Source organism: Lissotriton helveticus, chromosome 4_1, assembly GCF_964261635.1.
Source record: "Lissotriton helveticus chromosome 4_1, aLisHel1.1, whole genome shotgun sequence".
Lineage (NCBI taxonomy): Eukaryota > Metazoa > Chordata > Amphibia > Caudata > Salamandridae > Lissotriton > Lissotriton helveticus.
The window spans coordinates 429,449,465-429,463,275 of NC_136063.1; the positions used below are offsets into that span (position 1 = coordinate 429,449,465).

Consider the following 13,811-nt stretch of genomic DNA (forward strand, 5'->3'; position numbering starts at 1 on the left):
GCCTTGTACATTTGGTGGGTCATTTGGGGAAGCCTTAAGTGAGTAGGGCTGTGGCAGAGCCCTTTTTCTGTTAGTTGATGCTACCGGCTGCCTACATTTTTAAAGCTCGAATTAATTCTGTGTAAACTGAAGCTATTTTTACTCGTTGGCATTTTTATTGAGCACTTTACGTGTGGCGAGTGGTGAGGGCAATCTTACCTTCTGTGGCTTCGGTGTCCTGAGCTCAATCCTCTCTCCTACCCGCCCCGGTCCGACGCGGTAACCAGTACCGTTGTGCGGAGGGCGGGGTAGGGAGAGCCAGGCACTTCCGGTTGACCGGTTAGTGGTCTAGTTGCCGGGAGCAGGCAGCTATTTATCCAGATGTCCCAGCGATCGCGCCGCTCGCGCGCCATAGGCAAGTCAGTCTGCGCCCGTCCGTGGCAGGACGCGGCCAGGTGCCAGAACCCCTGGTTGTGGTGGAGTAAAGCGCCAGTGTCGCTCCCTGGTTTTGCTCGCTCTGGGTCCCCCTATTGTGGACCTGTGCAAACACAGTGTAGTAAGTAAGTAAGAGCAGGGGCTGCAGGCACTGCCCGTTCAAATTTAGTGTGGGTAGGGAGGTGGATGAGAAAAACTAAGTTGAATTGTTGTTTGTTGAACTGCTGGTCACTTAGAAAACAGACTGGAGGTCCATGACCAGCTCTTAGACGGTCAGGTTGATGTCATGTTTCTCTCTGAGACCTGGCTGGACCAGGAGTCGGCGCCAGAGATCTTAGAGGCATTACCTAGGGGTTATGGGATCACCAGAATAGAGTGTCCGGCAGAGGGGGTGGAGTGGCTATCATTTACAAACATCACATCCAATGCATTCTGGAGTATATTGATATTGCCAATAGTGAGGCAGGGATCTTTACGATTAAGGTGGACGTGAACTAGATTGCAAAAGGGCTCCTGATCTATAGACCTCCTGGCCTCCCTACTCGCTTCTCGTCTAGCTTGATAGACTACCTTACTCAACCGGTGCTACGGTATGAGAAACTCTTAGTGCTGGGTGACCTCAATCTGCATTTTGATGATGCTGGGTGTATGGTGGGAGCGAACTGTCAGGAAATGGCCACACTACAACTTAGGCTAATATCAGACTCCCCTACCCATCTTAAGGGCCATCTGCTGGATCCCCTTTTTGCGAATTGGGAGGACATAGTAGTCTATCCCCCCCTCTCCCTGTTATATGGACAGACCACTTCCTGGTCCCCTTAGCTATGACACTGCCGGGACCAAAGACACAGGAGATCGTAAAAAGGAGTATAGTATGCCGGAGGTGGGCAGGCTTTTCGCAGGGAAAGTTCAGCAGCGCCCTTCTATTGGGGGGGGGCCCTCCTGGTGGCACAAATGCTGAAGGCTCGTGTATAAACTTGGATAGATGGATCACGGAGGCCCTGGACAGCACGGCCCCCTGGTTACGAAAAATACCGGGTAGAGTCCAGAAATCTGCCCAGTGGTACTCGGACGCCTTAAGAACAGCGAAAGCAGGTTGCAAACGCCTGGAAAGGCGCTGGAGGAAAGATTTTTCTGACCAGGGGAGGGGAGAGTATAAAGAGGCACTGAAGAGCTATCATGGGCTCATCAGAAGAGCAAAGGCAGCTTACTATTTGGAGAGAATTGGATCGGCAGGCAATTCTACTCTAGAACTGTTTAGGGTTTATAAGGAGATTTCTTCCTTAACTACAGTAGCCGCTCCGGCCGTGGGCTCAGAAGAGCTATGTAACCGTGTGGCAAACTTTTTCTCAGACAAAGTGGAGAAAATATACTCCACTTTCCCTGACTCCGCCAGAGTAGGAGAGGAGGGGGCGGAGGAGACAGAGCATGCCGTGGAGGGAGAAGGGCTGAAGAGCTTTACCATGCCCCCCCGGAACAGCTAATTAAAATCTGTAGTGGTATAAAGTCTGGTTCTCCGAGAGACCTGGCACCTCCCAAAAGGTTGAGAGGGAGCTTGGATATTCTGAAGCCATACATCAGGCACCTGGTGGAGACCTCTTTTAGGACCGGTACAGTACCAGGATGCTGGAAGGAAGCTGTGGTCCTACCGCTCCCCAAGAATCCTCATATTTGCCCAGCTAAACTGGATAATCTCTGCCCCATCTCTCTTTTGCCGTACTTCGCCAAGGTTGCGGAGAAAGTGGTAAATATGCAGCTGACGGCACATATTGGGAAATTCAATCTCCTGCACCCCACTCAGTCCGGTTTTCGAGTGCGATACTCTACGGAATCTGCCTTGCTCTTTGTCACTGAAACTATCAGGCAATATGTGGATGCAGGTCTGACGGCGGCCTTGATCCTGTTGGATCTAAGTGCTGCCTTTGACACTGTGGCCCATCACACTTTGCTGCAGTGTCTGAGGAACGGAGGGATGTCAGACAGCGCCCTGAGCTGATTGAAATAGTTTTTGTCTGGGCGCAGCTTCCATGTGAGGCAGGGTGACCATTACTCAAAAGTCATCAAGCTTAGACAGGGGGTACCGCAGGGATCGACCCTGAGCCCGACCCCGACCCTGTTCAATCTCTATGTGGCTCTTCTAGCAGAGATTGCTCATGGGTTTGGGATCAGGATCGTGTCCTATGCCGATGATACACAGCTGGTGGTCTCCCTTACACAGGCACCGGAGATGGCTGCCTCCAACTTCATAGCATGCCTGCAAAAACTGGCTGCATGGATGGCGAAGAACTGCCTGAAGTTGAATGGCAATAAGACCGAGGTGCTTGTGGTGGGGAGAGCCCCGTCGGTATGGTCTTCTGCTTGGTGACCCCAGAGTTTGGGGACTACACCCACTCCCTGCGCTCAGGCAAAAAATCTGGGGGTGTGGTTAGACACAAAGCTTTCCTTTGAATACCAAACCAGGCGGGTGGCAGGCGCCTGTTTTGGAGTCTTGAAAGTCCTTCGTAAAACCTTGGATATGCTACCTAAGGCAGCCAGGAAGACCATGGTCCATGCCCTGGTGACATCGCGCCTGGATTAGGGTAACATTCTCTATCTGGGTGCGACGACTAGTGTATGCTCAGACTCCAGGGGGTGCAGAACGCGGCAGCACGTTTAGTTCTGATGCGCAGCTGGTGGTCTCCCTTACACAGGCACCGGAGATGGCTGCCTCCAACTTCATAGCATGCCTGCAAGAACTGGCTGCATGGATGGCGAAGAACTGCCTGAAGTTGAATGGCAATAAGACCGAGGTGCTTGTGGTGGGGAGAGCCCCGTCAGAATGGTCTTCTGCTTGGTGACCCCAGAGTTTGGGGACTACACCCACTCCCTGCGCTCAGGCAAAAAATCTGGGGGTGTGGTTAGACACAAAGCTTTCCTTCGAATACCGAACCAGGCGGGTGGCAGGCGCCTGTTTTGGAGTCTTGAAAGTCCTTCGTAAAACCTTGGATATGCTGCCTAAGGCAGCCAGGAAGACCATGGTCCATGCCCTGGTGACATCGCGCCTGGATTAGGGTAACATTCTCTATCTGGGTGCGACGACTAAGTGTATGCTCAGACTCCAGGGGGTGCAGAACGCGGCAGCACGTTTCGCTCTGATGCGAAGGGTGCGAAGGCAGCACTCCACTGGCTACCAATAAGGGAAAGAGTCCTGTTTAAGGCACTGTGTGTATGTCATCGGAATATGCAGGGGACTGTTCCGTCTTATCTGTCTGAGTCACTCACCCCCTATGCCCCCCACACGCCAGTTGAGATCAGGTGGGGTGGGTCTTGTGTGTGTACCCGCTATCAAGAGAGCTAGGATGGGCGGACGCTCTTGTCGCCTGCTGGCTGCCCAGCAATGGAACGCACTCCCCTTGGGTCTCCGGATGGAGGTCCGGGAGAGCTGTTTTAGGAAAAACCTAAAAACTTATCTCTTCCCTCGGGACAGTTAGTGTGGGACGCGCCGGGAGTGGAATTCTGTGCAGCTGCTCCGCAGCGCAGGGACACACTGGCCGAGTGTAACCATGCGCTTTATAAATGTGCCTATTATTAACTTTCTTATCTAGCCTAGGTGTAAACTTCCTCGCTTTAACTGGCTCCTTAAATATATTGATAGCTGGTCTAAGAACCATATCTGAGCATGAGAGGGTACTGTAGGAGCATTGGGTGGAGAAGAGGGTCTCTTCGAGAAACTCATCCTCATGTTTCACATACATCTCCACATAGTGGACAGTAGCTGCCCAATAAAGTACCTCATGGTAAGAGGTGACATCTGGGGTGAAGGTCTTGCGGAATACAGGTCTGTTTCTGCTGGAGGTTCTGAGTCAGTCATACCAGGGGTCTGGGCAATGTGGGCAATGAGGAGAGTCAAAAGGTTCACAGCATAGCCTTTGACTGTTCCTCTCCCCCCTTCAACCTCTCCCATCCAGAGTGTGAGGAACCCCTTTGTGAGTGTTGCGGTGAATCTACATGTAGTAAAGAGAAAAAGAAAAAAAAAAGGAGGGGGGAGAAGTGAGTGGAGAAGCAGGTCTAGCAGGAGGCAGTGAAGAGTTTTCCCCGTCGTGTCTTTTAGGCCTTTTGGAACATAGGCACAGGAGGGTTAAAGGCTTCCTCAAAAGTCAACTTCCTCTTAAGCAGAGCAGTCTCTTTCGACTATTGTGGAGGTTTTGCCAGGACCTGGCCAGTGCCCCGCTGGATATGGATTCTGTGTGGCTTGGCATCGAGCTGTTCCTGCAGCCGCTTGAGGATTGGTTGAGCAACATTCTCAGAGGCACCAGGGGATGCTGCAGCCGAAGGCCACCTGGAGGGAGCTAAAGATGGTCTACGACCAGAAGGCACAGAGCTCGATCTCAGTTCCGGATGTTTCGGGCAAATGTCCTTTGGCTCTGAATGCCTTAGGGTGGTGTGTTTTGGCTCTGTACGTTTCCGATCCACTTGTTTCGAGTCCGAGGGCTGGCGAGCCTGTGTCTTTTAAAGTCCGCCGTTGAAGCAGCAGTCAAAGCTCAAGGCTTTGAGTGGAACTTCAGTGCAGAGTGTGGCGTGTGTCGGGTCCAGTTCTGAATGACTGTGGACCATGGCCGGAAGGCAGTGGTGCACCAGAGCCCTACAAGGTGGCCCGGGGACTCGGGTTGGTGTGTTCATTTGGTGAGTAGAAGGGGTTCCTAAATTAACTGTGAGTGATCCTGTTTCTACATCTGTCAAAGCTTTCTGGTAAAAAAAGTCTGAACTTCAGCACCTGGAGCATCTGGTTGCTCGAGATCAGACTCCTCTTGTTCACCTTAGATGCGGGGTATCTTCCTTCTCTCTTCTATACGCCATGAAGGCAGAGGCAATTCGACAAGTACGCCCATCCCAAAGAGTCTTCTTGCTCTGGAACGCAAGACACGCCGAACAGGAGGCTTCACAGTGATTTAGAGACAAGCAAATTTTGCAAACCTCGTGGACATCGGTTCTCAGGTACTTGGCGTCCCAAATAGGGCAGAACCGAAATGTAATCCATTCAATTACGAGGACATTCTTAACTCAACCACAGGAGTCGAGAGGGTGTTGACCGACATGGAGTGGACGGAACACAATGGTTGATACAGACGAAAAGCAGGATTGTTTTAAAGAAATGGCAAGTAACTGATCGAAGGCCCTACAAGAACACCATGCAACGTTGAACCGGAGCTCACTTCGACACGTTTGAACCCAACGGCAGAGAAAAAACAAACAATGGAGTCAATGCCCATGCACATTACCCCTAGCGGGTTCAGCCACTATGTCTCGTGACTCAAAAAGACTTATTTCTGAGAAAAATAATATGTAAACGTCCAAGCCCAACACAAGATGGTGAAAGTATGCACAGCATGTGTATCTACAGCTACAAGTCGCAAACCTAATATTACAGCTAAAATGCAGCATTTACAAAAAACGGGCAAAGCCAATACGTCTGCTTTAATATGCCAAACACCGGCATTCACAAATGCTGTCCATATGTGTTGCGTGCATAAATGCGATCTATCATGTTAAAGTCTGCCCCATTACCTTTGCTAGCGTTGGGGCGAAAAGTAATTAAAGGGACTGCTTTCTGTTTAGAATGCATATAAGCATATAACAAAAGCGAATGTGGCAAACTGCATGGCAATTGATTTAATTTAGAGATGTACAATAGTCCCTTATCCATTCCAATGGAAGTACTTCCTGGAAAGCAGAAAGATACACGTAAATAGCCTGAAGTGCAAGACTAATCTTCGTTTGGTGGTGCCAATGTCTACTCTACATTTTTAATAATGGTTAACAATTCATGCAGACAACTGAGTTGTCAAGTCAAACTTAATAATGGTTAACTGTTCAAGTTAAGAATGGAGAAGAGAAAATCTTTGAAAACAGAAGTAACAAATCACAAAAATGACAAAAACAGGAACAAAACAAGTGTCAGGCTTGATGTATGATGGGGTGGGCAGGGTAGATCTTTGGAAGAAGTCTAATTTGTAGGTTAAAAAAACCAACAAACAAGCATTTACAATGCAATGGTCTCGGCATCATTAAAGGTAGAGCTATTGGCATTGCTCATGACATTTCTTTTTTTTCTTTAAATCATAAATAAATGCCATTGTCATTTACATGGCACTCGGCACTCACACTCTGCCAAGAAGCGACGTGGCCGCCCCCCCACGTGGGGTGCCGAGGCCATGGCAGCCTCCTCTGGCGTTGGTAGGACGATCAAGGCACCCCACGGGACAGGTATTTCACAGCCCAAGACGGGAGGTCGGCAGATCTTTGCACACACACCTGGGAAATGTAGTTTCCTCGTTCAATAGGCAAAGATACAGGACTCCACGGGGTGAAACATGGTAAATAAGTCTGAAAGTGCTCGCTCATACACACAAGAAACAGGAGTTAAGTACCACATAATCTCCGAGGAATCGGTGCAAGAACTTACTGGATGCCGTTCAAAACCCTCTAAATGATGTCGGCGTCCATTCCCCCCTCCCTCCCTCCCCATTTTCAATAAAGCCACGGATAGGGTCAAGAAAAAACACCCTCTGAGATGGAGACGTACACAAACACCAGCCGGATAACAAATTCAATTTTATAACGCTATAGTAAAGCTCCCGCCTGCACGGCTAATTCAGTGGCGGAGTTCCGAGAACTTAACACTGGGGAAATCCATTTTTGCAAAAATAATGGCACGTTAGAAACTGCCCCACAACAATAGGAAGATAAACAACACGGATGAACAAAAATGCAACCTAATAATCAAGCGTATACTCATGCGCCCTCCATCCCTCCCTAAATATACATCCCTTTAAGCGCGTGGAAAAATAACATCGGGCACATAAACAGTAACATCCTGGACATAACTGCAACCAGTTTATGGAAACAGACCCACGGCTGTGAATCAAGAAAAGTTCAGGTGACCCCGTTTTCTGATCTTCGTAAATATAATTAAAGTACTTTTTGTGGCATTAATAAAGACTTATTTGTATAACATTTCCACTGCGCTGCAATTACCGAGACCTAATAAAAGGGGCCAGGCGCACACAAAGTGGCAATCGAAGTGTCACGCATTTAGCAATAGAATGTCACTAATGATTTAACTGAAAACAAACAAAATGTCACACGTAAGTAATGTGAAAAGTTAGCAGCTACGTAATCGAATCGAGTTCGCGCTGTACAAAGCTGCAAAAGAAAACAAAATAGCGATAGCGTACCATCAAATCTAATTTCCGTAAACATGGAGGTTCGGTTAGAAACAGCCGGGAGTCTGGATGCTAACATGGAGCAGCAGGAACAAGAAGCCGCACCGCTGCCGGCCGCGTTACGTGCGAAAATAGAACAGAATCGGCAGCGAGCGCTCATTCTCCGCCAGGCCCGGCTCTCCAGCCGGCCATACCCTGGCGCTTCAGAAGGTGAGAGCTCCGCCGTGAAAGCAAGGGTCTACGATTGTCAAGTAGCAGTTTCCTTGGCTGGCAGCAGTAATAAGGGAGACTTGCGTGCGCTCTAAATAGTTACAAGTCACTCCTTGTTGTTTTATGTATTGCTAGGGCTACGCACGAGCATAGTTATGAAGCAAGAAACAACGGAATAAAATAAGCATTGACAAAATCCCCAGTAACAGTTGAGTCAACTGAAGTTGCATGCTGCAAACAGTACATAACCTACCTCTGTGAGGTCTCGAGAATGCAATCATTTTGAATCTGAAATGACGTTTTACCCAATGTTTACAGCATAGTGGGTTTTGATGAATATGTTTTACTGTTATTGTTGGCGCATCCACGACTCTGGGTGCTATCTTCGCACACAGAGACTGCTAGGTGGAGGAGGCTGCGACTTCTTGGGGCGGCTGTTGTTGTGAAATGGCCTAAAGAAAAGCGCCGCCATTTTCAGATACGGGGGCGTGTTTTTTGCGCCCTGAGTGACAGACGATGTCACAGGGCTAAAGAATGCAAAAAAATCACGCCCCCGAATCCGAAAAAGACGGAGCTTCTTTGGAGGGACGGCTCTCTCCTCCAATGGCTGGCCTCCTTTTAGGAAGCCAGCCAATGGTGGAGAGACAGAGCAGGGAGGCGGGTTCTGAAGCCCCACTAGAGGACATTAATTCTCCGGACCGGAAGCTGCTTCGCAGCTTAACGGTCCCTCGACCTAAAAACATTCCTTAACTTTAATGGAAATTTCGGGTGCGGGTAAGAAGACACTGTAAACTTCACTAAGCTTTTGGGGTTAAGTTATGATAATACAAAACTCTAGTTTTGATTGTGTAGAAAAAAAAGATCTCTCAGTCAAGCGCTCAAATACAGTTACTATTCTGAATTAGCAATTTATTTAAAAACAATAATTGCTTTTGGCAGAATCATGTATGTAGAAATGTTGCACTTTAGACCATATTACATCATTGCTTAGCACATTTCCTCATCCCCACCACATAGTTCTACAATCAATTCTGTTTACAAACACTTTTTCATAGTTAAAAGAAAAAATGTCTCACGAATGCTTTGGAACAATGGACGCTCACTCCAGGGTGCACTCCAATCTTTGCCATTGGCATCACCCGAATCCTGACCCCACGTTGAATTCTCAGCCTTCTTCTTTCCAGCAGCTGATGATGATGATGATGGCATTGACACCCACTTCTCTTCACCTCCAATGAGCTGCTGTATTTTAATAGGCTTTTCATTCCAGCCACCTCCATTAACAGTAGGTATTACGGACGATTCAGAGGAAACTAGAAAGAAAAATGAAGGATGAGATACACTGTAAGGTTGCAAACTGAAGAAAGAGTAAATTCTGGTTAATGTAATGGCTTCAGGTACTTGCTGCTCACTATTGTATAGGACTGTGACTTTCATAAAAGAGTCCGGATTATTTTCAGGCTATACTTATGCAATACATATTTTCCTAGCATACCACTGTCAATTTATAAAAAAGTGAGCACTGTCTATTACAAGAAATACTAACCTTGTGAAAATGGCGTTAAGTCATCCTGAACAGTAGTTCATTGACAAAAGGAGACAACAACCTCAGAGGCACAGGGAATAAATGTCAACGTGCATCATAATTCACATGTATGCTGAGCATCAGTGTATTCAGCCAAAACACATTTAATGCAACACAGAACTAAAAGCATGTAAAGTTTTTAATGTCTATAGCACAAAGGTAAGTTTACTCGCTAAGGCAACAGATGATCTGCATAAGGCTTTCAATAAAATAGTTTAAAGAGGTGCATCTTTTAGACATTCACCATATAACTTTGTGTAAATGTGTTAAGTATTGCAGATCCATTAAGAAATTGAGCCATGAAGAAATAATTGAATAAGTGTGTCGACACTTCGTGTTGAACAACTGTAGACAGGGAAATTTGCAACAGGTTTATACCATGTCCATCATATACTGCACATTTTTTTATTCAGCTACTCAAACAGACATCATTCAAACAAATACAATATCATAAGAAAGCATTGAGGATGACTAAAGATACCTTTGTTTTTTCTCATCCCAACTGGAAAAGATGACAGATTAGTTAGAGGTTCGGTGGCAACCAAAGAGGAGATTTCCACACCAGCCAACTCGGATTCACCAGATCCTTTAACACGCTTGCGATGTTGTCTTTTTTCTTTGTTACTGATTTTTGTTTCCCATGCCCCTGTTGAATACCCAAAAAACAAGATTAAACTAGGACAAACTGTGGAAAACTCCAACTGATGTTAGGACACATTTACAAAATGAAAGGCCATACTGCACTAACTCTAAAGCATGGCACAGTAGCCTGTTTTTGTAAGTCTTTTTGGCCCAGTTTGAAGAACGATCTTTATTTAGCCTCACAATCTTGGCTGGAAACACACTCGTTACTACCTGTAACAACAATTTGAGCTTAAAACGCTTCTAGATTCCTGCTGCGCATTTTCCTGTGATCTAGTGGTTTGCCTAGAACCTTTGACCTTTGCCTTTTTTGTTTTGCTTTGACAATTTGCTTTAACTTTAATATGGCGCACTCTCGCCTTAACGCTGCGCACTCTACATCCAAACATTGTTTTGTTTTTTTACTTAATTAACATGGCGCCCGTTCAGCAATGGCACCTGCCACTAGCATCCCTCAACTGCCCCCAGGCGCTGTGATTTAGGGTTCAGCACGGAGCCCACTTTTACAACAACAAGGGCACACAGATCAATGGCTACCGCCGCCCACAGCCCCCTCCCGACACGCTTTAACTGAAGTGCATTTTTACATTTAGATAAAATATGGTAGTGTTCAAGAGGCTGCAATGTACGTAAAACATTTATTTTTGTTGCTTTAGCTTTAATATGGCACACTCGTGCCTTTATTTTGTTGTGCACTCTGCAGCATTATTTTTTATATAAATTAACATGGCACACACAACAATGGTGCCTGCTGCACGCATCCCCCTCACCCTCCCGCCGTGCTTTAGGTTTCAGCACGGCGTCCACTTTTACATTCGTTCAAGTGGCTAACAGTGACTTTCACTCGCCAAACGTGGCCGTAATATTTACCAGGGGAATGCAGGTGATGTAAGTATTGCCATACCTGGCGTCCGATAGCACACGCACATTCCTTAGTGTGTGGCACCAGCCATTAGGTTTTACTCACAATACAGGAATACAAGTGCCAGCAAACACGCAGGTGTCGCTGCCCATTGTAATGTGGCAAATCTTTCACGCCATAGGCAGAGTAACCATAAGTGGGATTGTTTAATTCCTGACCCACCTGTGTTGAACTTATATGCGCAGGAGGAAGTTCTACTTTTGCATGTTATGTCACCTGAAGAAAAGAAACTCAATTGCTTCCCTGCACGTGCATATGCAACAGAACTGCTCAAACAAACATATTGGAAGGATTTAATGCATATTTTATTGCAAGGATGCCCTGCATATTTTAAAACAAGCATTTGCAGTGCAATAGGTCTTACATTTACGCGAGTTTGAGCTATTTGCATTGTAAATGATAATGCCTTTTTTATATTTTGGGTTTTAAAAACAAATAAAAGGCATTGTCATTTACAATACTAATCGCTTAAACACTCGCAAACGTAAGACCTATTGCATTGCAAATGCTTGTTTTATGTTATTCTTCAGCTAACTTTATATTTTCCTTGAACGCAGAAGAATCGCAAATTAATCTAGAATAGTTTAAAGCTGCAAAGCAATTGCTAAATTTAAGTTACTCATTTTCTAGATTAATAAGCTGTGCATATATTATATAGCAGTACCAACGCATAGTGAAGGAGGGAGTCGTGTGGCAGGGTGCAGATCAAGCTTTCAGTAGAAACTGGTTACTTACCTGTAACTCCCGTTCTCCAACAATGGTACCTTTTATACATTCACATGCTTTAAATCATTCCCAGTCATGAGGCTGGTATTTCCAATCTTCTGGCTGGGATTCCCAGCCTGACACCGGTGAATGATTCAAGCATGTCAATATATAAAAGATAGCAAACAAAAGGAGATGATGGATGGAGCGCTAGCCTGGCTGTTGAGGGCTATTAGCCCGAAACCGGTACCAGGATGCTTGTTTGCGGTCCAGGGAAGACATGACTTGGCAGTTCAGGCTGGACTGTTCCCATGAGGTACAGGGTCAAGACTGATTTGCATATAGCTGTATCTGGACTCTGGTGGCGAAGTGAGCTAAAGAACGATGATGGATTCAACCCAGATCTGTGACTGGGGGTTGACTGTCTGAAAAGTTTCAGCGCTCCGTCCATCATCTCCTTGTGTTTGCTTTGTTCGCCCTAAGTTGGCAGGGTATGCCCAGACGTGGGTCCCTTGCTCACTTTGCCACTGGATTCAAGCTTGCCTGCCTGATTAGCCCAAAACCGGTCCCTGGGCGATTGCTTGCGATCCAGGGAAGACATGGCTTGACAGTTCGAGCTGGACTGTTCCCATGAGGCACAGGGTCAAGACTGATTTGTATATAGCTGCGTCTGAACTGAGGTGGCGAAGTGAGCTAAAGGATAATGATGGATTCAACCCAGATCTGTGATTGGGGGCGAGTGTCTGAAAAGTTTCTGCGCTCCGTCCACCATCTCCTTGTGTTTGCAAAATAAAAGATGCAATGTTGGAGAACTTTATAAACAATTTGTGCCTCTGTTCTTCGTTTTATATGCATGGTATAGAATTTTGTGAATGTGTGTACTGAGGACCATGTAGATATCATACCTACATCTTTAATGGAGACATTTGCAAAATATGATAACGTTTCAAATTTTTAGGACTGGCGACCACTTAAGCGGCCTCACAGGCATCAGGTTTTCCTAAGAATTTTGTAATAAAACTACATACATGTATATGCACAAGGGCTTTTGCTCAGCCCACTTTGTGAAGGTTCATTTACATGTTGCTTCCGCTACCACAGCATCAAGCATGGGATAGCCCATTTCATTCATAGGTTATCTTCCACTTTGAGTAAAGGCAATTTCCCTGATCACATGTGCACAGCTGCGTGATAAGGAACATTTCAGGGCAAGCACAGGTGCGTCTGGTCAGGTGGGCTGCTCATATAGATTTTTTTCCTATTTTATTTTGTATGTTGCATATGTTTGCACATAAACACATAAAATATGGGAAACTTTCCAAGGACAGACCTGTTTGGTTTGCAAATGCTTGTTTCCTCTGGAGTGGGTCCTTGGTGTGTTGCTTAAGGTCTTCCCTACCAGCCTTTAACACATTTCAATTGTGTGCACTATGAATCTTGCTACGGTTCCTTTAGACACTTTAAGCCCTTTCTTTGTGCATTGTTCATGAAAGAACTGGATGGTGTTTATCAATGACTGACTCTCTGGTACGCAGAACCCATTCTTACATCCAGTGTGTATAGGTCCTTTCAGACTGTGTCTTTGGCTGTTGGAAAAAAAGGGGGATAGACTTTGGTATGAAGAAAAGAATGCAGGATAAAAGGAAGGAGAAGACAGATGAAGCACAGAAGAAATGATGCAGAAATAACAATGTGAAAGAGAACTGGGTGCGGCCAGATCTTAGAGAAGCACTGATGTAGGGCACCCATGAATGACAGGCGCCCCAGCTCAATCTGGGCTAATGTTGGAAGAATGATGCACCTATTAGAGGAACAAGTGGATGAGAGTTCAGCAATGAGCTGGTGTAGAAGCAAATGCCAGAGTATACAGGATAAAGAAGTGCAGCAAAAACGAATAATAGGAGTATAGCGAAGAATGGGTGCAGTAACGATAGAGTACATGAATAAGTGAATACATAAGTGAATGGTGGAGTAGTAAATGAGTCAAGTGACCTAGAGAATAAGTACAGAAGTGAACGAGTACAGAATGCACATATTACAAAATTCTGAAGATTATAGGACTTGCAGAAATTTAAAATAATTTCTATGGCACTCATTAGCTTGGAAAGGATCCCGACTTGCTTATTAGTTT

The 13,811-nt window shown here is 46.0% G+C and overlaps 1 protein-coding gene across 2 annotated transcripts in view; it reads right to left on the reverse strand.

Moving 5' to 3' along the window:
• The window catches only part of MTDH (metadherin), a 448,308-nt gene that overhangs the window by 266,508 nt on the left and 167,989 nt on the right, over positions 1-13,811 (reverse strand). Inside the window, exons 4-5 of one of the 2 annotated variants that reach the window (XM_078686988.1) lie at positions 9,893-10,057; positions 8,903-9,139 (exon numbers count right to left, since the gene is read on the reverse strand). In XM_078686988.1, the coding sequence (XP_078543114.1) occupies positions 8,903-9,139; positions 9,893-10,057 (402 nt within the window). The remainder of the gene's footprint in view (positions 1-8,902; positions 9,140-9,892; positions 10,058-13,811) is intronic. The other variant, XM_078686989.1, reaches the window with a different exon arrangement.